At 57.8% G+C, this 23,652-nt stretch overlaps 1 protein-coding gene across 2 annotated transcripts; it reads left to right on the top strand.

Annotated features, from left to right (window-relative positions):
- The first annotated feature begins 349 nt into the window (after positions 1 to 349).
- On the top strand, positions 350 to 23,214 carry STARD3 (StAR related lipid transfer domain containing 3). Of its 2 annotated transcripts, none has more exons than XM_059998280.1 (15): positions 350 to 462; positions 12,593 to 12,864; positions 15,756 to 15,833; positions 16,219 to 16,296; positions 16,420 to 16,473; positions 16,872 to 16,989; positions 17,183 to 17,281; positions 17,501 to 17,556; positions 17,924 to 18,016; positions 19,740 to 19,802; positions 19,969 to 20,064; positions 20,446 to 20,525; positions 20,614 to 20,718; positions 21,847 to 21,940; positions 22,389 to 23,213. In XM_059998280.1, exons 2-15 carry the CDS (start codon positions 12,643 to 12,645, stop codon positions 22,491 to 22,493), a joined length of 1,341 nt encoding a protein of 446 aa, XP_059854263.1. In that variant the 5' UTR covers positions 350 to 462; positions 12,593 to 12,642; the 3' UTR covers positions 22,494 to 23,213. The 2 variants fall into 2 exon arrangements, with proteins under 2 accessions (XP_059854263.1, XP_059854262.1); XM_059998279.1 differs by lacking the exon at positions 350 to 462 and adding an exon at positions 10,362 to 10,566 and having other exon boundaries at positions 22,389 to 23,214.
- The last annotated feature ends 438 nt before the right edge of the window (positions 23,215 to 23,652 follow it).

The following is a 23,652-nucleotide window of genomic DNA, read 5'->3' as shown; positions in this document are numbered from 1 at the left end:
CCATCTTGGGAAGGACCACAGGAGTTCTAGATCCTGGTGGGGATGGCTGAAAGAGGCAGAGGGGGAAGGAAGAGTCCTTCAAGAGTAACTGGATTCCTCCAAAGGGCCTGTCCCCTAGCCCCACAGGCCTCCCCTCAGGAAGATCCCTTTTTCTCCACAGTGCCAGGCCTGTGTGGCCCAATAAGGATGATGCCCCTGGGCTTCTTTCCAACACCCCTACCGTTAGGAATATCCTTTCAGGCCTAACTTTAGCTGCAGCCCCCACTTCCGCCCCTTGGGGGTGGGGCCCGAGGGCTTGGGGGCGGGGCTGCAGTCCTACGCACGTTCGCTCTCGGGGGCGGACTCAGTGGCGGAAGTGGCGCCGCCGGGAGATCCCCTTCCTCTCCGAGGCGCTGCTGGGGCTGCGGAGACCGGCTGCGGCTGGGGCTAAGAAGAACTGGGGCCGTGGCTGACATGGAGCAGGTGGGTCCGCGAGAGGTCAGTGGGACCGGGTGGTGGTACGAGGGCTACGTCTTGCCAGCAGATCCCGCCTCTCTAGCCAGTGTCCGTTCATAGTTCCGTCCGACCCTTCCCACACCCCCTGCGCCCCAGGTTCCGCCCCCTTCCTCTGCTTGGCCTTGCTCCACCCCGCGCCGGGTTCGAGGGTCTCGGGCGTCGACCGTCCGCGGCCCCGCCCACTCGAGAGAGCCCGGGAAGGGCGTCCCGGATCGGCCTCCAAAGCCTATCTCTTCTTTGTGAGCGGAGAAGCGAGGGGGCGGTATCAGGGTATTAAAGGACAGGAGTTGGATATGGGGAGGGGTCAGGGCCTGAAAATGAGGAGGAATATATCTACAAGTTACTGTAGGTCTGCGTCTGTCATCCGGTCTCCCTCAACTTCCTTTGGAAATGGCAGTGAATGACATCCTAATTGACATCAGAAGGGCCCTTTAGTATCTTTCTTGAGTTCTTAGAGGTGCATACTAACTCGTAATTGAAGTAGTTGATACGTGCCTCTCTCCGCCTTTTTTGGCTTCCTCCGCGTCAGCATCCCCTTATTTTCTTCCTACTTCTCTGACGGTAGAAATACCGTTTCACATTCTCCTCTCGCCCAGTCCCTTACTCTGTACACTGAATTTGCGTGGTCTCGTCAACTCTCATGGCTTCAGCTTTACACCACCTAAATACCCGAAACGCGCCCAGATGTACATCTTCAGCGGAGTGCCCCGCCCTGGAGCCTCAGACTTGGCCATCCAGCTACCAGTTGTACAGCTCCACTCCAGCTGCCACTCACTTCGTCTGAACTTGAACTGCTGCCTTCTCCCCTGCAGCTTCATTCTTTCTCTACCACCTCATCCCAGCCAGAAACCTGAGAAGTATACTTCCTCTTCCTTCTCAATTCCCATATCTAAGAGGTGACCTGAACATGCTTCACACTTGGCCCTGTGCCTCTCTTTTGTTACCACCCTTGTTGATGTGTTTCTCACCAGGATGACTGCAGTGACTTCCCAGCAACTTCCAGTCATGGCTGCCTGCAACCCAGCCTCCAAACTGTAACTCTTGTGATCCTTTTATTTTTTTTAAATTAATTAATTAATTAATTTATGGCTGCATTGGGTCTTCGTTGCTGCACGCGGGCCTTCTCTAGTTGCGGTGAGTGGGGGCTACTCTTCGTTGCGGTACGAGGGCTTCGCATTGCCGTGGCTTCTCTTGTTGCAGAGCACCGGCTCTAGGTGCACAGGCTCTAGAGCGCAGGCCTAGTAGCTGTGGTGCACCGGCTCAGCTCCTCCGCAGTATGTGGGATCTTCCCGGATCAGGGATCAAACCCGTGTCCCCTGCATTGGCAGGCGAATTCTCAACCACTGCGCCACAAGGAAGTGCCTCTTATGATCCTTTAGAAACACATCTCATAATGTCACTTCCTTGCTTAAAACCCTTTGATGGTTTCCCATTGCCTATGGGAAGGACTGAATCTTTAGCACAATTTACAGAGCTCTCAATGACCTTACCTCTTCCCTACCCTGTGTGTACCCTAAGGTCCAATAATACGGCATTGCAGGATGCGCTTGTCCACACCTTTTGTGTCTCCATGCCTTTGCATGCTCCAGCCCCGTTGCCTGAAAGCCCCTTCTCCTCTTACCTGCTGGGCTACCTTCTGCTTGTCCTTCAGTGCTCTGCTCAGGCAGCATCACCTCTGGACCACCTTCCCCCCACCACCCCCAAGGCTAAATATTGCCCCGAGTCCCTGCAGCACCTGTCCGTAATAGCATGATGATTGACAATACAGACTCCTGAATCAGACTTCCTGCGTTCTTATACTGTTTTGTGATCTTGATGAAGTCACTGCCTCGGTTTCCTCATTTGTCAAATGGAGATAGTCATGTGCCTACCTGACAGTTATTGTGAGTATTAAATGAAATAGTGTATGTTTAGGGCTTAAAACAGTGAGCACATATGAGTGCTCAATAAATGTTAGCTATTACTCTTTTTTTTTTTTTGCGGTACGTGGGCCCCTCACTGTTGTGGCCTCTCCCGTTGCGGAGCACAGGCTCCGGACGCGCAGGCTCAGCGGCCACGGCTCACGGGCCCAGCCGCTCCACAGCATGTGGGATCATTCCTGGACCAGGGCGCGAACCTGCGTCCCCTGCATCGGCAGGCGGACTCTCAACCACTGTGCCACCACGGAAGCCCAGCTATTACTCTTTACATAAGAATAATATAGAACAGTGGGTATAACTTTTTAAAATATTTTATTTATTTATTTTATTTGGTTGGGCCCCGTCTTAGTTGTGGGAGGTGGGTTCCTTAGTTGCAGCATGCGAACTCCTAGGTGCAGCATGCATGTGGGATCTAGTTCCCTGACCAGGGATCGAACTCCGGCCCCCTGCCTTGGGAGCGTGGAGTTTTAACCACTGTGCCACCAGGGAAGTCCCAATGGGTATAACTTTTTTTTTTTTTTTGTGGTACGCGAGCCTCTCACTGTTGTGGCCTCTCCCGCTGCGGAGCACAGGCTTTGGACGCGCAGGCTCGGCGGCCATGGCTCACGGGCCTAGCCGCTCCGCGGCATGTGGGATCTTCCTGGACCAGGGCATGAACCCATGTCCCCTGCACCGGCAGGCGGACTCTCAACCACTGCGCCACCAGGGAAACCTATAACTTTTAAGTTTATAAAGTGCTTGAGGACAGTTGACGTGGCTTACTTCTCATTCTGTCCCAGAGCCCCAAAGCCTGACTCTTTGTCAATGAATATGACTCTTTGTCATTTCTCAATGACTCTTTGTCATTTCTGCTCAAGAAATGAATCTGGAAATGAATAAATGTTACATGGCAAGCATTAATTCTAGAGAAATGTACACAGAGCTCTGGGAACCCAAGCAAGAAAAAGGCCAAGGATGGCTTTCCAGAGGAGCTGACAATTAGTGAGGGGCCTTAGAGCGAGAAAATGAGTTTACCAGAAGGAGGTAGAGACCAGGGTGGGCTCAGAGAATGGAGAGCTCTTGCAGGGGAGGGGGCTGAGGTGGGCAGGAGGGCAGAGGCAGGCTCCGCTGCCAAGGCTGGGGATTCTTTCCCTCACCTGGCCATGAAGTGTGCCCTGCAGGGACCATGCCCTGGGGAGGTCTGGAGGCCTGGTACCCGTGTTTGGGGACAGGTCCCTGGGGTAAGGTCAGCATGCACTCCTGTGGGCTGGGCCTGTGCTTTAAACCTGAATCTGGGCTTTTGTTAGTGCCTGGAATGCCCATCTTCCTTGCGTCCAGCTGGTAGATGTGGAGGCCCGAGGCAAATGGCTTCTCCTCCCTGTGGCTTTCCTGACCTCACCCACTCTAGCCTGGGTCAGTTGCTCCCTTCTCTGGGAGCCCACAGTCCTTTGTTCGTTCCTCCCTGAAAGTGCTGATCACAGCATGGCACTGTACACTTATCTGTCAGCCTCCCTCAGCAGACCCGGAGCCCCTGAATATCCCCAGGGAGCAGCACAGCGTCTGGCACCCTGTACGCTCTCAGTTCTCGTGCTGCGGTAAACTGAGCTCTCCCACACCTAGACTTGTTTGGAGGAGGGGGGCGTGGGTGAGACCAAAAATCCTGTACGTTTGACAGCTCACACTTATTGCACTGAACGGTAGAGATGGTTGGCCCCATTTTACAGACAAGGAAGCTGAGACTTGGGAGGTGTCTCAGCAGGAACTTAAGGAACCATCCTCTGACTCCAGGTCCACAGCTGTCTCCCAGAAACTGCCTCGGACTCCCAGCCCTCAAAGGGGCAGCTGCCACATCAGCGGGATAACCGACAAGGAAGGCATCCCATCCGGCCGTTGTGTGTCCCTCTGAACTTTTCCTGCCTGGGAAGAGGCTGATCCTGGCTTTTGTCTGGTCAGAGCTGGTGCTGGGAGGAGTCTGTGCTGAATCACCCCCACCCCTGCAGAGCCCTTCCCTCAAGTAGGCTGATAGGACTGAGATCGCCCTGGAAGATGACAGGCTGTTTCCAGACTGACCTTGAGAACTTGACCTCATTAGCCCCCATTTGTATCCAACAGCACCAAGGGGTCGTGTGGGGCCTGACTCACCAGCCCTTGAGTAGGCCAGGGGTCAGAGAATCACAGAGCAGGGGGCATCTCCAACATTAACAGGGCCTGGCATGTAGAGGGAACTGAAGGGCTGAGTAGATCTCAGTTCGTTAGGATTTTCCAATACACGGTACCGTCAGAGCCTTCTGGGCTGGGGAGGGGTAGGGAGTGTACAGTGATCAATATGGTATCTTGGCTTGACTGTACCCTCTCCACTTCCCCAAAAGGAAGGGAGAAACAGAGCCTGGCTTGGGCTTTGATACCTTATTTGTCACTGCTGCCGTGTCCTCCTCTCCTTAAATTCCTACCTCTCCAGGGAACTTCCCAAGCCCTCTGGGTGGGGCAGAGTAGGTGCCAGTAAGCCAACTTTGTCGAGGCTGATGGCATGGGCCACTGAGCCCTGAACTACAGGAGAGCCTAATGTGTACCATCCTGGGCGAGCAGCTCCCTGAGGTCAGGGCCCATCCTACCACCTAGCAGTACTGATGGACCCTCAGTTTGGGCAGAGTGCCATGCTACACATGCCCGGCCCAGGGCCCTGCCTCTAACACTGTGGCCCCTAATATTAGTAACAGCTACTGTTATTTAAACACAGGCACTTTGCAGGTGTTATTTCTAATCCTTTCAATAGTTCTGTGAAGTGAGCTCTCTACCATCCCCATTTTACAGGTGAGAGACTCAGTGATTCGGTCAAGGGCACACAGCCTAATAAAGAACGGCCTTGGGCTTTCAACTCCAGGTCTGCTGACCAACCCCCAAACCCACACCCTTTCCCTTGTTCCAGGGTAGGCATTACAGATCCACAGCCCAGTGAACCTACTAGATATGTGCCATGTATGGCCAGACACTGGGCCTCAGGGGCTTAAGGAGAGATGACTTTGAGGCGCAGGTCTAGCGTGTTGGGAGGGAAGTGCTGAGGCAGAGTCCCGAGACCTGGGCTTGGGGAATCCTGAGGCTGAGGGTGAGGTTTGCCCAGGAGGTGCCTTGTGAACTGGTCTCTGAAGAGTTGGAGCTCCCCCCAGGGGCCGGAGGTCATTCCAAAATGGGGAAACAGAGGCACTGGAGGCACAGAAGGGAGACCAGCTGGCCATGGTGTGTCCTGGGAGCAGCCAGTGATCTGGACAGTATTGGAGGAGGGGTATCAACCCCATAGCAAGAAAAGAGTGCCGGGGACCCTTTTGCTATCTGAGGGATTTAGCTCCTCACCCGGTCTTCTCTCTGTGAGTTGGGGCTCAGGGAAGAGGGGAGCTGCCGCCCTGCCTGAGGGTGCCCAGGAAACCAGTCCCCCTTGCCCGTTGGTAGTGGAGGTGCCGGGGCTCTGGGCAGCACGAAACACCAAGAGAGGGTGGAGTCCAGCTCCAGGAGAGGCTGGACAGGTGGGGCCGCTCCTCCAGGGCTGGGTGTGAACGTACACCTGTGCATGTGATGCTGCAGGAGAGGGTGGAAGTAGTCGTTCAGCGCATTTCGTGAATATTTACCAGGTGAGCCTGGTACTGTTCTGGGAACTGGGCACGCGGCAGTGAGCAGAGCATGGGAGTCCCTGTTCCAGTGGAAGAAGGCAGGCAGGAAACAGCCCAGCAAACATATAATATGTCTGGGGTGATGTGTGCTGTGAAGACGAATAAAGCAGGGGAAGGGAGTGGAGGTTGGGGCTAAATAGGGTGTCCAGGGAAGGCCTCTCCAAAGGGACCAGAATGGAGGGAGGGGACATTACAGAGACCTAGGGGAGGAACAGACAGGACAGCAGGAACAAGCGTCCAGGGCTGGGAACATGCTTGATGTGTCCAGGGAACAGTGAGGGACTGGTGTGGCTGGAGCAGAGGGTTCCAGGGGAGGAGGCCAGGGGAAGAGAAGGCTTACAGGCCAGGGTGGGGACTTGGGCCTTTACTCTGGGGCAGCTGGAAGCTCTTGGAGGTTTGGGGCATTGGGAGGTGTGGTCTGACTTTTACTGGGATCCCTCTGACTGCTGCGTTGAGAATAGACTTGGGACGAGGACAGGAGGCGGTCAGGAAGCTGTAGCAGGTGAGAGATGTGGCTCGGGCAGGTGATGGTAGTGGTGAGCAGTGGCAGCTACTGGCTGGATTTTGAAGGATTTGTTGATCGTTCAGATGTGGAGCGGAGGGCACTGGGCTCTCCACAGGCCCTGCCTGGATGGCTGTTAAGCTCTTTGGGGTCTTTTGACAGCTCGCTCCCCAGCCAGCACAGGCTCTGGAGGCAGCCACGTTTGGGTTCACCGGGTCCCAGCCCAGCACTGAGGGAAGCCCACGTGTCCCTGGGGTCAGCTCTGCTGCATCCAGGCTGGGGGGCTGTAGGCAGGCCTCTCTGAGCTTCAGTCTTCTCATCTCCATAGCTCCTGGTAGCGGGTGCAGTGAGTAAAGGAGAGGATGTCTGCAGGGGGCCAGCGTGGGCCACTGCCAGCCCAGATTTGTTTCTAGTGGATGGTCTGCAGGCCTGTTCGGTCTGCTGTCCTCCGTCCCCGAGCCAGCTTCCACCCAGACCGGCCAGCAGCAGAACACAGGCCAAGGCCGACCTCTTCTGCACGCAGAGCCTCTGCCTCCTGCCCCGCTGTGGATTCTCCATTAACCTGGGCATTAACAGGGGCTTGGTCCAGAGCAACCCCAGCCCTGGCCTGAAGCCGTCCCCCAGAGGCAGTCAGAGCTCGAGGCCGTGTTTCCGCCAAAGAGGCAGGGGTGTCATGTTAGCTCACCGTTCTGCAGGGATCGCTCTGCGTCAGGGACTGTTCGGGGCCATTATGTGTAATAAGTCGCTTAGTCCTTATAATACCTCCAAGAAGTAGGTACTACTGTTACCCCCATTTTACAGGGAGAAAACTGAGGCACAGAGAGGTTCAATGACTAGTAAGGTGGGAATCCAGGCTTTGAATCTTCTCCTGGCTTGACATCCAGTCCTTTCTTGGCTTCACCGATTCCTCCTGATTTGTGCTGAGTTAGGGACCCGTCAGGGAAGCCCCCGTGGCTAGTGCCAGCATTTCCTGAGCAGTGCAGCGTGGGGGATGTGTTTTGAGCCCGTGTCTCCTGTCCCCTCAGCCTGGGGAGAGGGTTTGGAGGAGCCGCACTGCTCCGAAGTGAGAATCATTTCTGGATGTGGATGAGACTTGTTCCGTCCCCTCGGGGTCACAGAGCGCAGCTGGTGGAGGGAACACTAGCTAGAACTTGCGTGGCTCGGCCCAGCCCTCTGTGGGAAGCTGGGCAGAGGAGAGGGTGAGAGGACCTCAGAGGGAGCCGTGGTGGCCTGGTGGCCGTGGTTGACGCCTATGGCACGCTGACTCTGTGGTGCCGCGCTCCCCACGCACCGCTGTCTCCTGTGATCCGCCAGGTGGCCCAGGCTCAGTACAGGTCTCCCCCGTTTCCAGGTGCAGCCTTGGAGGCTTGCTGAGTGAGGGAGGGACATCGCTCACATTGCAGACTTGCCTTGGCCAGGAAACGCCGGCCGGAGCTTCTGGCCTCGGGTGTGACTGAGGCCTGGGAAGGACCCTGTCTGTGCCCCTGCCACCTAAGAACCGTGGAGATTGGACCCTGGGGGAGGCGGGGGTGGGGGGAGCAGGCACCAGTGGGAAGGGGTAGTATCAGAGATCAGTCCCAGGCCCCACGCTCCAGAGCCTGTGCCGGGAGCCAGGGCAGCCCCCCACCTCCCGCCGCAGCCCCTCCCTGGGGAGACACATTTGCCTGGAGCTGCAGTAGCTGGGCCCTTAGTGCACAAGGTGAGGGAACCTGGGCTGAAGGCTTGGACAGCTTGCTCTGGGTCACCAGGCGGGTGAACTGTGGAGCTCACATTTGAACTCAGGCCTTTGGGGGTGACTTTACTACTGTGGTGTAAGCCCCACCCCCTCCCGCACCCCACTTAATCTCCCTCTCACCTGGACGGCCTTGCCAGTTGCTGGTTCCATCCAAGCACGTGCCATCCTTCTCCCGACCCGTACGTAAACGCCAGCCTGAGGCGGTAGCAATCATTGCTGCCTTTGTTATCGTGGTAAAGCATACACAGTGTCACATTTACCGTTTCAGCCATTTTCAGGTGGACAGTTCTATGGCATTAAGTATATTAGCGTCCCCTTTACTTAATGCAGCTGAAGAAACCGAGTCTCAGAACGGTTCCCTTTGCCCCGGCTCGCACGGCTGGTGAGGGCAGACTGAGACTTGAGCCCTGGCCGCAGAGTCCAGTCCTCTTTGCACAGTACAGCTGCCTGCTGCTGTCCGCTGAGTCGGGCCCCACCCAAAGCTCCTGCTGCGCTGTGTTTCCTGGGGCGAGTAAGAGAAGGCCTGGGCGGGGGCGTGAGGGCCCACCCCTCCCCTTTGCCCGCTGAGCTTTCCCTGGGCCCAGAGACCTGCCTTGCCCACTCCTCCCCACGCCTCTTTCCCTTCAGACCGAGGATGATAAAACCTCCAGTTTCCCCTCCCTCCCCGCCACCCTCCCCAAGCCTCAGCCGCTCAGCTTCCGCAAACACATCAAGGGTCAAGTCTGCAGGCAGCCCAGGCGGACTCACTCCTTCATGCCACACGTGCTGCTCCACTCCCGACGCCTCTGAAGGTGCTTGGGAAGGGCCGGTGACAGCAGGTGGTGGGCTTGGCAGGAGGCGCTGCTCCCAGGGGGCTGCGCGGCAGCCCTGGCGGGGGCGGTGGGCGGAGGCCAGGCCAAGCTGCTCTGCCGGCAGCTGCCACCTTCCATCCTCCAGGGTCAGGGCAGTTCCAGGCCAAGGTGGCTTTCACCTCTTAGACTGGCAGGTGGTCGGAGGGAGCTCAAAAGCCTTTTGAAGTCGTCTGAATGAGTTATTTTCAAGCCACACCCAAGGAGGCGCCTCAGAGGTGACCATGGATGGAGTCTGAGGAGAGGCTGACCGGTGGGGCCCTCTGTGGCTGCGTCTTGTGGCAGGACCCACACAGTCCTGCTTTTATCTGTTTTCTATGTTGAGGTTCTTTTTTTTGGCTGCACCCAGGGAGTGAACCCAGGCCCTCGGCAGTGAAAGTACAGAGTCCTAACCACTGGACCACCAGGGAATTCCCGTATATTGAGATTCTAAGTAAGGTTTTCTTGTTGCTGTTTCGTTTTAAGTTAAACCATGGACCTTTTTCCCACATAGAGAAACGGAGGTTTGCTAAGAAGGACTTGCCCAAAGTTATTCAGGGTTAGTGGCTGCCCTCAAACTGGGGCTCAGGTCTTAACTCCTGACCAGTGCCCATTCTACCCTACCAGCTCTTGCTTATTTGGACCCGGAGTTACTTTCCTGGGGGAGGGTAATGTAGAACCCTTCTCTCTCTGCCTCTTGGCCAGGCGCCCCCACCCCTGCTTCAGAGCTCCCGGGGTTGGCTCCCTCACATCCCTTTGTCCACAGCTCACCCGGGCTCCGCCAACACCTCTGCGCTCAGCCCCTGTCTGTCTCTCGCTTCCACAGGGATATCTAGGTGTGTGAGTGTCAGTGCTATTGCCACTCTGAGTGTGTCTCACACCCAAGCTGTTGCCACCCAAGTCCTGTCCCCAGAAAGGAAGGGGAAAGCCAGGGGGAAAGACAGACAGACCCTGGAGCAGACTGGGAGTGGGGAAGTCACAGCGCCCTGCCATGAGATAGGGAAGAGGGAGAGGGGGAAGGCAGGTAGAAAAGAGGAGAGAGAGGGAAACATGAGAGAGACTGATCCGATGGGGGTGGAGAGAGACTCACAGATGGGAGAGAGATGGAGAGGAAGAACCAGAGAGGGGGCGAAATAAAGATGGACGTGGGAGAGGGTACAGAGACACTTCTAAAGAAAGGTAGAGAGGTAGCTTGTGAGAGAGACAGAAAGGGGGAGGAGAGATGGAGACAGGTCTGGCAGGAGACAAGAGGGCTATTAGAGACAAGCGAATGTCACCTGCCCTGGGGCTGCGGCCCTGTCTCAGTGAGGGATGCGCTGAGTGTGCGGTCTGGCGCCAGATCCAGCTGATGGACGTTGGGGGGTCCCATTGCCTGCGGCCTGTCACATCCCCTCCTCTGACTGCCGCCTTCCAGAGCTGGGCCCAGCCTTCCTTCAATACCCTCCAGGTGAGCTTGTCACAGGGATCCCAAGAGTGTGGTAGTGGGGGGATGGCCTTGGGCTGGTGCCTCTGCTGAGAACAGTCAGCTCTGTGTCCACTGGCACAGAGGCAGAGGGATGGGCGATCCGGCTTGCTCGGAACCCCCTGCTGGCCACATACGGGGGGCTTGTTTTGGACTTAGCAGATGGAGTGGGGCGTGGAAGGTAGCAGACATAGCAAACGTATGAAGGGGACGGTGAATCTGGAGGGGAGACTGGTTAGATCTTGCCTTCCCAGGATCAAGCACAAAGATCTAGGGCTCCCCTTCCACTGGCCCCCAAACCTGCCCCCTGGTGCTGGCGTGTGAGAACACTCAGGGAGACCCTTGATGGGCTCCCAGAAACTCAGGCCCCACTACACTGCATCAGCTCTTCTCTGTCTCTAGACTAAACCTTTCCTCCCCCCGCGCAGGGGACAGGGCCTCTGAGGGCCCCTGCCAGCAAGCTGGTAGAGCAGAGACCTTAGGCCTGGGGCTGAGGGCCCCCGCCAGCAAACTAGTAGAGCAGAGACCTTAGGCCTGGGGCCTGCACGGCAGGGAGGGGGTGCTCCAGGGCCCCTTTTGTCTCTAGGGTTCATGAGGATTTCAGCCTCGTGATTGCACAGGCAGGTAAGGGATGAGTAAGTCCATTCACCCTTTCGGAACCTTGGCTGTCTTATCTGAAGAATAGGAGGAACCATCCTGCCCTGTGTGGGCATGAAACACGGCCATGGGCGCAGTGTTCTGTGGGCACTGGAGCTCTGGGCGAGCCTTGGGTAGTGGCTGGGTTTGCCCTGGTCCTCTCTGCCATGTAGCATGGAGCTGAGGGCCAGGAGGCCCTCTGGGTCATCCGTTTATTCAGCGTTGTGCTGGGTCCTAGGAGACAGCAGGGGCCAAGTCAGATAAAGGCCTGCACCGTGGTGTTTGCAGAACAATCAGTAAGATGGTTTCAGATGGTGAGAGTTCACTGAAGAAGGTAAAGCCCCGTAAATTAACCGGGACTGGGGACAGGAGGGTGGGAGGCTCTGAGGAGAGGGCTTTGGAGCTGCCTGTTGAAAGGACTGGGGAGAACATTCCACCCAGCCCGGAGAGCTAGGTCTAAGGCCCCCGAGGCAGGACCGGGCTGCCACGTGTAGGGACCTAGAAGGCCCGGGTGGCCGTCATAGTGAGACGGGGCCCGTGCCTTGTGCGAGGAGTGGCGCGAGGAGCCAGGCAGAGCCACGCCCTGCGAGGGCATCACGAGGAGGGTGCTGTTATCCTCAGACCCGGGGGGCGCCCTTGAAGGGCTGTAAGTGGGGAACGGCAGGACCTGATGCATGTTCTGAAAAGCTTTCTCTGGCTGTTGTGTGGAGAGGTGGTTGCTGCGGGGTGGGGAGAGGAAGCCTGGAGACGCGCCCATTAGGAGCAAGTTGGAGCGCTGGGAGAGAGCCGTGCTGGGTGGGCCTGAGGTGGCAGTGATGGGGACATAGCTGGAGATGAAGATGTCATCCCGCCATCCCGCCCCCAGCGCAGAGCACTCTGCTCTAGGAAGTCCCTCCCAGTCGCCATGGATTAGGGGGTGGGAGGGTAGGGCTGGCTGCTGGGAGGGAATGTGGCTTTGTGCTTGGAAAACAAAGAACAGAGCTTGGGACTGACTTCTCCTGGGGGTGGGGGCAGGCCCAGAGGCTGAACCACAGGGCAGCGCTTGGCAGGAGCAGGCTGTGCCCCCAGACATCGGGGAGGATCCCAGAGGCCTCCAGGGCTGACCGTGGGGCTGCAAGACTTTGCCGGGGATGGCGGGTGTAGCAGCACGACAGAGTGAGAGGGATGCTCAGACCCCTCCAGCCTGAACGGCCGGCCACAGTGGGAAATTAGGCAGAGGGCCCCGGGCCACCGGGCTAGGCTGGGGCTGAGGGGCAGATGTGTTTGGGAGCAAACGGGGTCCCCGGGGGCTGCGTGGGAAGGGATGAGGGAGGTGACCAGGACCTCCAGGACCCTGACATGCAGGACCTGAGCCAGCCGCCCTGTCTTCCCGCAGCCGTGCCGCTGAGGCCCGGCCCTCTCTGCCTGGAGGTGGGGGCCGCCAGGATGAGCAAGCTGTCTGGGGAGCCGGCCCGTGACCTGGAGCGCAGCCTGCCAGCCGTGGCCTCCCTCGGCTCGTCGCTGTCCCACAGCCAGAGCCTCTCCTCGCGTTTCCTCCCGCCGCCTCGCGAGAAGCGCCGGTCCATCTCCGACGTCCGCCGCACCTTCTGCCTCTTTGTCACCTTCGACCTGCTTTTCATCTCCCTGCTCTGGATCATTGAGCTGAACGTGAGTGGGGGCAAGGCTGGAGGCACAGGCCGCACTGTGGGGGTTGCCTGGGCCTCAGTTATTCCATCTGCGGTATGGGAGGGTTGCCTCCGTCGGCAGGGGGCAGGGGGGGGGGACTGTTGATTTCCAGGTAAAAGGAAGAATGAGATGATAAGAATAGCTGTTCTCATCTTCCAGAGAAAGAAACTCAGAGAGGCTGAGTCGTTTATCTGAAGTCTCTCAGCAAGTATGTGAAGGCGGCAGGGTTTGAACCCAGTCTCTCTGGCTCCAGAGCTTGCAGTCTTGACCTCTGCTCCATACTGCCCCCTAGCGGACACTCTTGAGGAGGGAGCCCAGAGGACTCTGAGCTGTTGAAAGCTTTGTCTTCTTTCTGCTCTACATTACTCTCTGGCTCAATTCATTCATTCATTCATTCAACAAACATTTTTGAGCCCCTGCTGTGTCCCAGATACTGTGCTAAAAGCAGAGGGTACAGTGGGGAGCAACCAGTAAAAACTCCCAGTTCCCCGTGGCACCCAGCTCTCCTTCCCCACTTGGGGCATTCTTCCAGTGCCCCCCAGTTTGGCCTCTTGGGTTTGGTGAGATGCCACCTAGCAGTCTGGAGGCGGAGCTGCCTGTCGGGGCAGGGTCTGCCCCCTTCTCCCCCTGTGCAGTGCTTGGCCAGCTGGTGGTGGGACCTAATCCCCGGGTGCTAACAGGGCAGAGCAAGACCTGATATAGAGGCAGGAGCTGTGGAACAGGGCATCCCAGGCTTGGTCCCGTGCCAGCTTCTCCTCTGTAGTAACCGTGTGACCTCAGCAAGGGATTCAGCCTCTTTGAGACCCCCTGTTCTCCTTGTGCAAAGTGGGTCAGAGTTCTGCATGGCAGGTGCCCTTCCTCCAGATCGCAAGCTCAGGTGTCAGGAGAATGACTGGTGCTAGAAATGAATTTGGAGAAGGGACTGGTTTAGGGGTGAAGAGGGTAAGTTTGATTCCAGGCGTGTTGAGCTGGAAAGCAAGGCAGGGCTCTGAGGGTGACTGTCCTTTGTGCACAGAGATGAGCTGGCACCTTCAGCGAGGAGCCACAGCCACGGGGCCTTTGGGACCATCTTACCGATGAGAGAGCTGAGGCCCAGCAAGGTTCAGGGCCGCTTGAAGAGCTTCCGAGGTCTTAGACATTCTTGCTTTTGAAGGTCCCGTGCAGCATCTCAAAGCAGGCACTAAAATTCACCCACATCCTTCATTCAGTATATATATTTACTTGCCAGAAAAGAGCTGAAAAAATTTTTTGATAATTTTACTTTTGAAACTCTCTGGCTGTATTGGCTGTAATAGCTTAGCAGTCATCATGCAGACTTGGGAATTCTTGCAAAGTGCGCAAATCTAACCTCCAAATTGTTTTCAAATGTGATGAAAAATTTCAGAGTGCTGGATTTAATAGTTCATAGAATCAACATAATGTTTCACTCAGTAGACACTTAATTGAAATTTTATTAATTTTCAGTTCTGTCATCTTATTTTCATATTTTGGAGCATATATTTTTTAAATTTTCTAACAGACTGTGTGTTGCCCAGTGGATGCAACGACCCTGGCCAGGTTATAAGACCTGTGCCAAAGTCTTGTAGCCCCTGGCAAAGCAGGGGCTGGAACTCCACTGTCCTGGGTCCTCATGCAGTGGGCAGGCGGGTACCCAGGCAGAGGGAGAGTTCTCTGTAAAGAGAAAAATGGTGGAAGACAGAGCTTGAGGGACAGGGGCTGTTAGGGGTGGGAGGGGCCGTGGAGCCCAAGAGGGAGCAGTCAGGAGGAAGAGGTGGACCAAGCTGGGGTGGGGTGCGGTGTCAGACCAGGGGCAGCGAGGCGTCAGACTCCACGGGGCTCAGAGCGGTCTTGAGGTTGAGGCATTCAGTGGGGATGTGCCGGGGCTCGAAGTTCAGTGAGGGGCTGTCCACATTGCTGGCTCCTGCCCCGAGCATCAGAATCACCTGGGAGTTTTATAACCATTCTAGATGCTCAGCTCAGCCTGAGATTCAGACCCAGTGTCTGAACATCTGTATCTTTAACAAGCCCCCTCAAGCCCCCCTGCCCCAGTTCATATCATCTGCCGGAGATCAGAAGCCCCGGTCCAGGTGTGAAGGCTCTTCCCCTTCAGGGCTCCCAGGCCCCATTCCTGAGAGTCCCCTTGTGCCCCCCTTCTCTGGGGGCTGGCGCCCCACCTGCAGAGGCGTAAGCCTGCCACCCCATTCCTCCTGAAGCCTCAGGCTGCTCTAGCTCTCAGTGTCCATCCAGACCCCTCACTCCCCAGCCAGGGTCTCAGGGGTCCCATTGAAAATGTGTGGGTGGCGAGGGCAGGGGCAAGGACCAGTCTGCTCGCTCTGAATGCCATCCCCTCTAGCAGCATGATGGATTTTGCCCATTAAGCACAAACCTAATCAATTGATTTGCCCCCTGGGGCTCCGTCTGACACCACTGCCCACCCCTGGCCCCCATCACCCCAGATGGATGCTTGGCTGGGAAGATAGAGCACCGCAGTGGTGGGAGGGAGGCACGCTCCCAGCACCCTGTGTGCCAGCGCTGCCTACCTGCGTAGGGCTCATCGCCTCTCCTGCACAGCCCCGAGGCCCTCCAGGCCTGCCTCCTCCTGGGCAGTGTGCCCGCGAGTGTCTGGGCCTCAGCTTAGCCCCGCCTGTCTGGGCTGCCTGGATCCTTAGAGAAACAGTAATAGTGCTGGGGTCTCAGGTCCCTGGCTGGGCTCCCCTGCTGCCTCAGGGGCTTCTTGGGTGGTAGCTGAGCATTTGCAGCCTCTCCTCCTGGTTCTACTCTCTCCCCCTCCCGCCCCCTCCCCCCTGGGAGAACAAGGGGCAGCCCTGGGGACTTGGTTCCGCTTGCAGAGCTGTCCACATCTCTCTCTTCAGACCAACACAGGCATCCAGAAGAACCTGGAGCAGGAGATCGTCCACTACAGCTTTAAAACTTCCTTCTTTGACATCTTGGTGAGTGGCCTTGGAGATCCTGGGGACAGAGGGCATAGGAGCGTGACTCTTTTCGCTGGATTCTCTTCTCGCAACACACATCCTAATCTGATCAGGGAGACTTGCTCCTATCTTCAGGGAGCCCTCAGTATTCAAACGGGTTCCTACATGAGGCCCCACCTTCAGAGAGCCCCAAGTGGGAGGGGAAGACGAGAGACCCCTATCCAAGAAGGTCACATCCAGATCGTCCCCAAAGAAACGCTGACTTGGCCTCGGCCATCCTCTCCTGGGGTGTGCGCACCATGTGGAGGGAGCCTCAGGCAGCAGGACTGGAGGGGGAGGCCAGCCTTCAGCAGCGGTAGGGCCATTGGCTTGCCCGTGATGGTTCCCCGGCCCCCCACACCAGGTCCTGGCCGCCTTCCGCTTCTCCGGACTGCTCCTGGGCTATGCTGTGCTGCGGCTCCGGCACTGGTGGGTGATTGCGGTAAGATGCCACTTTCCTGGCAGCTCTCAGGCCCTGGCGGGGCTGGCGCAAGAGATGGGATGGAGGAGGCCTCACTCCCCAGCCTCTGTGTTCGCTCTCTTCCTCCTTCCCTCCCCTGGGCAGGTCACCACGCTGGTGTCCAGTGCATTCCTCATTGTCAAGGTCATCCTCTCTGAGGTCAGTGGCTCAGGGTCTGGCTGGTCTGGTGGGCATCTGGCCTGAGGGGTGGGCTTCTCCCAAGAAGGGGCCGCTCCTCTGAGTTTGGGTGTCTGACCCTGTTGTCGGGGTTGGGGTGAGGGGGAATCCTGTCCTTTGAGATTTCTAAGGGGTCATCTCCACTGGCTTTCCGCACTCACCCTGCTGCAGCCCCAAGGACGGAAAGTTCCTCCTCTAGCCTAACCTGAGTTTATCCTGCTGCAGAACCCATTAATCCATCCATCTCAAAGGCGTGTGCCCCAGAGGGTCCCCACAGCTGGTACCAGGAGTGGTGTGTAGGCCAGAGTTGGTAGCCCCAGGGTGGGGCTCTGGGTTTGAGGTGACTCCCTGCCGTGGAGCCCAGCCCCCTCCCTCCACAGCTGCTCAGCAAAGGGGCCTTGGGCTACTTGCTCCCTATCGTCTCCTTCGTCCTCGCCTGGTTGGAGACCTGGTTCCTTGACTTCAAAGTCCTACCCCAGGAGGCTGAGGAGGAGCGATGTGAGTGCTGGGGGGTGAGGGGGTGCAGTGAGGGTCGGCCCCACCCAGGAGAGGAGAGTTTCGGGCCTGAGAGCCAGTTCTGAGCTCTCTTGCCAGCTCTGCCTCTAGGAGCCTTAGGGTGAGCCTGGGCTGGGGGACCCCAGGCTGACTGTCCTTGGTCTGGGGCGATGGCTGCCCACATCTGCTCCCCCAGGGTATCTCGCTGCCCAGGCTGCTGTCGCCCGAGGACCCTTGCTCTTCTCCGGCGCCCTGTCCGAGGGCCAGTTCTATTCACCCCCAGAATCCTTTGCAGGTGCGGGCTGGTGGGTGGGAGAACTGCCTTCGGGGAGGGGCATTGGCTGGGTCTGTTCTTTCTGTTCGTGTTAGCTCCCCTGGGAAAGCGAGCAGCCCTCTGCCACACCCGCTTTCATACCCCTACACCATTGCCCTTGTACCCCGACCACCCCCCCCCCGACCCCCGCCGCCCTGCTCTCTCCGCCTCTTCCCATTGTCCTCTGCTTGTTTTCTGCAGGGTCTGACAATGAATCAGATGAAGAAGTTGTTGGGAAGAAAGGCTTCTCTGCCCAGGTATCTGGCTGCCTACCCCGCCCCGGGTGGGCACCCTGGAGGAGGGGCCAGTGGTGCACTCAGCCAGGTGGGCAGGGGCTTCCCAGCAGAGGGTAGACCTTAGGCAGCCTGAATGCCAGTCCGTGTCCATCTGGGTGTGTGCCCCACTGTCGGTCAGGCCCGCTGGTCTGCTTCCTGCCTGGGGCCTGGGGGTAGCAACCGCAGCCACGGCACCTGGTCCCAGGAAGCCCGCAGGGCCCGGGAGACCAGCCCAGACCCGGCATCTGGACATCTGGCTGAGTCAGGCTTCCCACCCAGCCCGGTGCAGAAAGAGCAGGTGGGGTGCAGACCCCAGGCTGACCCCTTCCTGACTCCCATCCCTGGCCAGGAACGGGAGTACATCCTCCAGGGGAAGGAGGCTATGGCGGTGGTGGACCAGATCTTGGCCCAGGAGGAGAACTGGAAGTTTGAGAAGAATAATGTAAGAAACCTGTCTCCCACCTGATCCTGAGGGTTTTCCTGTGGGGAGTTTTCCCTCCCTTTTCTGAGGCCTGAGAAATAAGCCCAAAGATTGCACGGGTTGGAACCATATTCCTAACCCCGGGAGAGGGGGCTGAGCCCTGGGGTCAGCCACTTGGTTGGGCTGCATTGGACATTCCCACCGCCCCTCTCCCTGCTTCCCCCCCCCCCCCCCCCGCCACTGCTGCTCTGTTCCCTCGGCTCCAGTTTTGAAGGGGAAGCCAGGCTTTGGCCCTGTGTCTGGTGTTTTGTTTCAGGGTCAAAACAGTATTATCTAAAAAGATGGCAGAGAGCTTGGAAAACAGAGGGAAAACATCGTCATCCCTTTCTCTGGCCAGTTCCTCTGGCAGCCCTTGTCGGCCTGGAGACACGGTCCTTCGTGGTTGCAGCCGCAGCTGTGCTCCTGCCTTTAAACTTGATATCAAAAGCCTTTCTCTCCTCATTGCAGAACATTTGTCGGAACCACTGTTGTTTTTTTTTTATTGAAGTGTAGTTGATTTACAATGTTGTGTTAATCTCTGCTGTACAGCAGGGTGACTCAGTTATAGACATATGCACATTCTTTTTTTATATTCTTTTCCATTATGGTTTATCTCAGGAGATTGGAGATAGCTCCCTGTGCTATACAGTAGGACCTTGGTGTTTATCCATTCTACATGTAATAGTTTGCATCTACCAACCCCAGACCCCCGTCCATCCCTCTCCCTCCCCCCCCGCTTGGCAACCACAAGTCTGTTCTCTATGTCTGTGAGTCTGTTTCTGTTTTGTAGATAGGTTCATCTGTGCCATATTTTAGATTCCACATACAAGTGATATCATACGGTATTTGTCTTTCTCTTTCTGACTTACTTCACTTATATGATAATCTCTAGTTGCATCCATGTCGCTGCAAATGGCATTATTTCGTTCTTTTTTATGGCCGAGTAGTATTCCATTGTATATATGTACCACATCTTCTATATCCATTCATCTGTTGATGGACATTTAGGTTGTTTCCATGTCTTGACTATTGTGAACAGTGCTGCTATGAACATAGGGACTTTTTGAATTCTTTTTGAATTATAGTTTTGTCCAGGTATATTCCCAGGAGTGGGATTGCTGGATCGTATGGTAATTCTACTTTTAGTTTTCTGAGGAATCTCCATACTGTTTTCCATAGTGGCTGCACCAATTTACATTCCCACCAACAGTGAAGGAGGCAAGGAGGCAGAACCACTTTTTTATTTTTTGGCTGCGTTGGGTCTTTGTAGATAACTTCGCGCAGGCTCTCTAGTTGCGGCGAGCGGGGGCTACTCTTCGTTGCAGTGCATGGGCTTCTCATTGCGGTGGCTTCTCTTGTTGTGGAGCATGGGCCCTAGGCGTGTGGGCATGTGGGCTTCAATAGTTGTGACGTGTGGGCTCAGTAGTTGTGGCTTGCAGGCTTAGTGGCTCTGCAGCATGTGGGATCTTCCCGGACCAGGGATCAAACCCGTGTCCCCTGCATTGGCAGGCGGATTCTTAATCACTGTGCCACCAGGGAGGTCCCAGAACCACTGTTCTTTAATGGCTGCTCAGATATCCCAAAACTCCTGGAGTTTTCTACCCTGAGCTGTTAAAAACCTGCCCTGCCTGTCACCCATTCCTGCCCCCCAGGCTCCCCTCTGCCCTACGCTCACCTCCCTGCCACCCTTCTGTCCCTGCCACAGGAATATGGGGACACTGTGTACACCATCGAGGTTCCCTTTCATGGCAAGACCTTCATCCTGAAGGTGAGTGAGGGAAGAGGTGTTCTGGCGCCTCCTGCTCTGCCTGGGACTCGAGGAAAGAGCCCGGGGGTAGGGGGACCCTCCGGCAGGTTTCTCCCAACCAGGAGGGAAGGGCTGGTGTGCCCGAGTACATCTGGCACCACCCAGCCCTCTGCCCGCCCTGCTCCAGACCTTCCTGCCCTGCCCCGCGGAGCTGGTGTACCAGGAGGTGATCCTGCAGCCCGAGAGGATGGTGCTGTGGAACAAGACGGTGACAGCCTGCCAGGTGAGCCGAGCCAGGGGGCCAGGCCTGGTCACCCCTCAGGGCAGAGGCAGAGCGACATGGCAGATGAGGGCGCAGTTGTATCCCAGCATGGCCAGTGACCCCCAGGGGACCCAGGTCATGTCATTGGACTGCCCTGTGCCTCAGCTTCCCCATCTGTAAAATGGGGATGGTCGTACTAGTGCCTCCTGGAGAGGGTGGGGAAGATGCAAAGAGGAAAAGCTCAAAGCGCCTGGCCCAGCCAGTGCCCATGAATGGGAATGGCTCTTAATTAAGGGACCTGAGCGGAGAGCAGGCTGGCCTGGGGCTTTCCTGAGATGCTGGGACCCTTCCCTGGGGTTTTCCTGGGGTGGATACACCTCACGTCTGCCCTGACGCCCGCAGATCCTGCAGCGAGTAGAAGACAACACCCTCATCTCCTACGATGTGTCTTCGGGGGCCGCGGGCGGTGTGGTCTCCCCCAGGTGAGTGGCCCCCATGCTCCCTCCTCTCAGCCAGTCCGCCTTCCTTGGACTTTCTCGGCACCCCCTGACCTAACCCTACCCGCTCCAGGGACTTCGTGAACGTCCGACGCATTGAGCGGCGCAGAGACCGATACCTGTCATCGGGCATCGCCACCACCCACTGCGCCAAGCCCCCGACACACAAATATGTCAGGTGAGCTGAGCCTTGCCTGGGGTCATCTGCGCCGGCCCCTCCCCTGGTAGCTGTGGGGACAGGGCAGGGTCGGTGTGTACAGTTGGGCACTTTCTCCTGCCGAGGCTGCCTTCCTGTCCCCAGTCCCGCTGCCCCTAATCCTGCTTATCTGCTGGAGGCTGGACCCACCACCAGGCTGGAGGGCAGCTCCAGGATAGACTGTGAATGGGGATGAATAGGGACCAGCCCGGGAAAGGGGGCTGGGAGCCATGAGGTTGCACTGGTCTGGGGGACCTGAGCAGGAGGCTCTGTGTTCTGAACCATCAACTTCCTGCCTGAGGAGACTCGGGCCCCTTTCATCCCCTCTGCCTGCCCCGCGGCCTTGCCTTCTTCCTGCAGCGCTTGGAAGTACCTCCAAAGGAGAGGCCTTACTCTCTGCTGCCTGTTCCAGGGCCTCCTCCAATTCTCCTGCTGTCTAATCCTAGCCCTGCAGGTGACCTCCTCCCAGATACCCCACTCTTCCCCTTCTGTCCTGGGGTTCCTCAGAGAGCACTGTTCTTTGAGTGTCAGCTTGGGGCTCTGGTCTCGCCACCACCGCAGACTTGCTGGGTGATGGGCAAGCTCATTTCCCCTCTGGGTGCCAGCTTCCTTATATGGAGTCAGGGGAGCTGTAGGCGAATTAAATGGAGATGGGATGTGCACCATACAGCTCAGGCCTGACGCCGCCTGACAAGGCGCCCCCTCCTGGAGACCAGTGGCACTGCACCGCTCCCAGAGCTGGGCCCTGGTGAGAAGTGCCCGCCCAGCCCACCTCCTCAGGACTAGAGCAGACCTAGAATCCCTGGACCGACTAGATGAGGGCTGGGAAGGCGGTGAGCTGGGGCTTCCCTGCCACTGGGGGTATGCAAACATCGGCAGGCGGTTGTAGGAGGATTCGAGCGTCACATGGCAGGTGGGGGTGGAGGGCTGTATGCTGTGGCCTCTGGGACACCCGTCCTGGGCCCTGCTCAGGCAGCGAGGGGGTTGCTGGACCAGCAGCTCCCTTCGCTCTCCCACCCCAATCCAGGGTGGGCCAAGAATGGGGCGGTGGGGGGGGAGTCAGGGGTTCTGCCTGGTTCCAAGGTCCCCCACTGGTGCCTCTCTTCTCAGGGGGGAGAATGGTCCTGGGGGCTTCATTGTGCTCAAGTCAGCCAGTAACCCTGGAGTCTGCACCTTCATCTGGATCCTTAATGCAGATCTGAAGGTGAGCGCGCCGGGGCTGCGAGGCAGGTTCTGTGGAGCGGAGGGGCCTCTGCTGTGTGACCTTGGGCGCTCCCTGCTCTGCTCAGAGCCTCCCCTACTCTCTGCCTCCTTTCTTACTCTAAAACTGGGGGCAGGGTCCAGGTGGTCTTCTCACCCTGAGTTGCCGGCGGGCTTGTGCCTCCCCTTTTTACCTCTGACTCCCGAGGACCCCAGGAAGGGTGGCTGGCTGCCCTCCCAGCCCCTCCCAGGTCTTTCTGTGTGACTCACGCCAAACCCGGGGCACGGCATGTTCTTCCTGCCAGGGGGGAGGGGGGAGGGGGGAGGGCGGCCTAGGCTGCATTCCAGAGCTGCACCTGTGTTCTGGCCCAGAGCAGCCCCTGCTGGAGCCAGTTGTTGAGGGGGAGCCCCTGCCCAGGGCAAGCCTTCCTGGAACTTCTCGCCTCCCCCAGGGCCGCCTGCCCCGGTACCTTATCCACCAGAGCCTCGCAGCCACCATGTTTGAATTTGCCTTTCATCTGCGGCAGCGCATCGGAGAGCTGGGTGCACGGGCATGAGCGTGCCCCCTCACCACCCTGCGGGCCAGGGTCCTGTCGCCACGGCCTCCAGAGCCAAAGGAGGGGCCGGTTGGGCCTCCCGCTGCCCACAGAGGACCTGGCCTCAAACAGTGGGGAGGAAGGGGCTTCCTCCCACAGCAGCCCCTCGGCCCCAAGCTGCCACCCTCCACGCGCTTCACTGTGCCTGGAAGCCCTGGCCGTGGGCAGGTCGAGAGCTCAAGCGTCTGACTCTGCCGCTGAGGCCAGTGGGGTCCATCCTGCCGACGTTTACATGGCGTCCCTGCCTCCTGGAAGAGGAGATCCGCTGTCCCCACCTGGCCAGGCCGGGGTCTGGAATGGGAACCTCGGACTTGGTTGGGGAGGACCCTGGGCAGGACAGAAGTCAGGGCAGCCTTGTCACCATTGTGAAGGCGCAGGACCCCCTTCTTCCGCCTGCTCTCTCATCACGGTGTTTTAGGATTACTTAAAGGGTCTGGGACCTTTTTCCACTTGCACTTGTGGGGGTGTAGGTTGCAGGTGGGAGTGGTGGGTGCTGGCAGGGAGCCTGCCTCTCCCAGGTTCTCTTCAGGTTGCCTCCCCCCGCCCCGCCCAGGGCCTCGTTGGGGACCTTTGTAATTTGAGCCAATTAAAGACATGAACTCAAAAAAAAAAAAAAAAAAAAAAAGGCAGTCCTTCCAGCCTGGCCTCTTGAGGGAAGAGAAGGGCAGCACCGCGCGGAGGCTGCAGCCGTCACATGACACACCCTCTCAGAGCCTCGCAGAGCCGGGATGGAGCCAGTGGAGCCCCAGTTCCTGGAACCACCCCCAACTTTCTTGAATGGTTCATCTGGGCAGATGACTGCTCAGAGAAAAATTCCCCACCTCCCTGCCGGGTCTCTGGGTCTCCGGTGAGGGAAGGTCAGGTTAAGGTCTCCAGCCCAGGATTGGGAGGAGGGAGGTAGGGAGAGACCTGGCAGTACCCACAGCAGGCCTTGGTTGCCACTGGGGTCCCAAGGCTGGGGTCCGGGGGGAGCCTGGACGTGGGGCCTGGCCTTCCAGGTCACTGATGCACCTCCGGGATCCGGGCCTCTGGGCTCCACTTAACCTCCCGTCCCTGCCCCATCACACTGGGGCCACCAGAAAACCTGCCCTCCCCCCTCCCTGCCTTCAGGCTTCTGGAG

Source organism: Delphinus delphis, chromosome 19, assembly GCF_949987515.2.
Source record: "Delphinus delphis chromosome 19, mDelDel1.2, whole genome shotgun sequence".
Lineage (NCBI taxonomy): Eukaryota > Metazoa > Chordata > Mammalia > Artiodactyla > Delphinidae > Delphinus > Delphinus delphis.
The sequence above is the reverse complement of the archived record's forward strand: the minus strand, read 5'-3'. Positions and strand labels throughout refer to the sequence as shown.

Bases quoted from the DNA above. Each gene is read 5' to 3' on its own strand.
- STARD3 (XM_059998279.1), top strand. From the start codon at position 12,643: ATGAGCAAGCTGTCTGGGGAGCCGGCCCGTGACCTGGAGCGCAGCCTG. The intron at 12,865-15,755 runs GTGAGTGGGGGC...CTCTCTCTTCAG, and splicing joins TCTGGATCATTGAGCTGAAC to ACCAACACAGGCATCCAGAA. The intron at 19,803-19,968 runs GTGAGTGAGGGA...GCCCTGCTCCAG, and splicing joins GCAAGACCTTCATCCTGAAG to ACCTTCCTGCCCTGCCCCGC.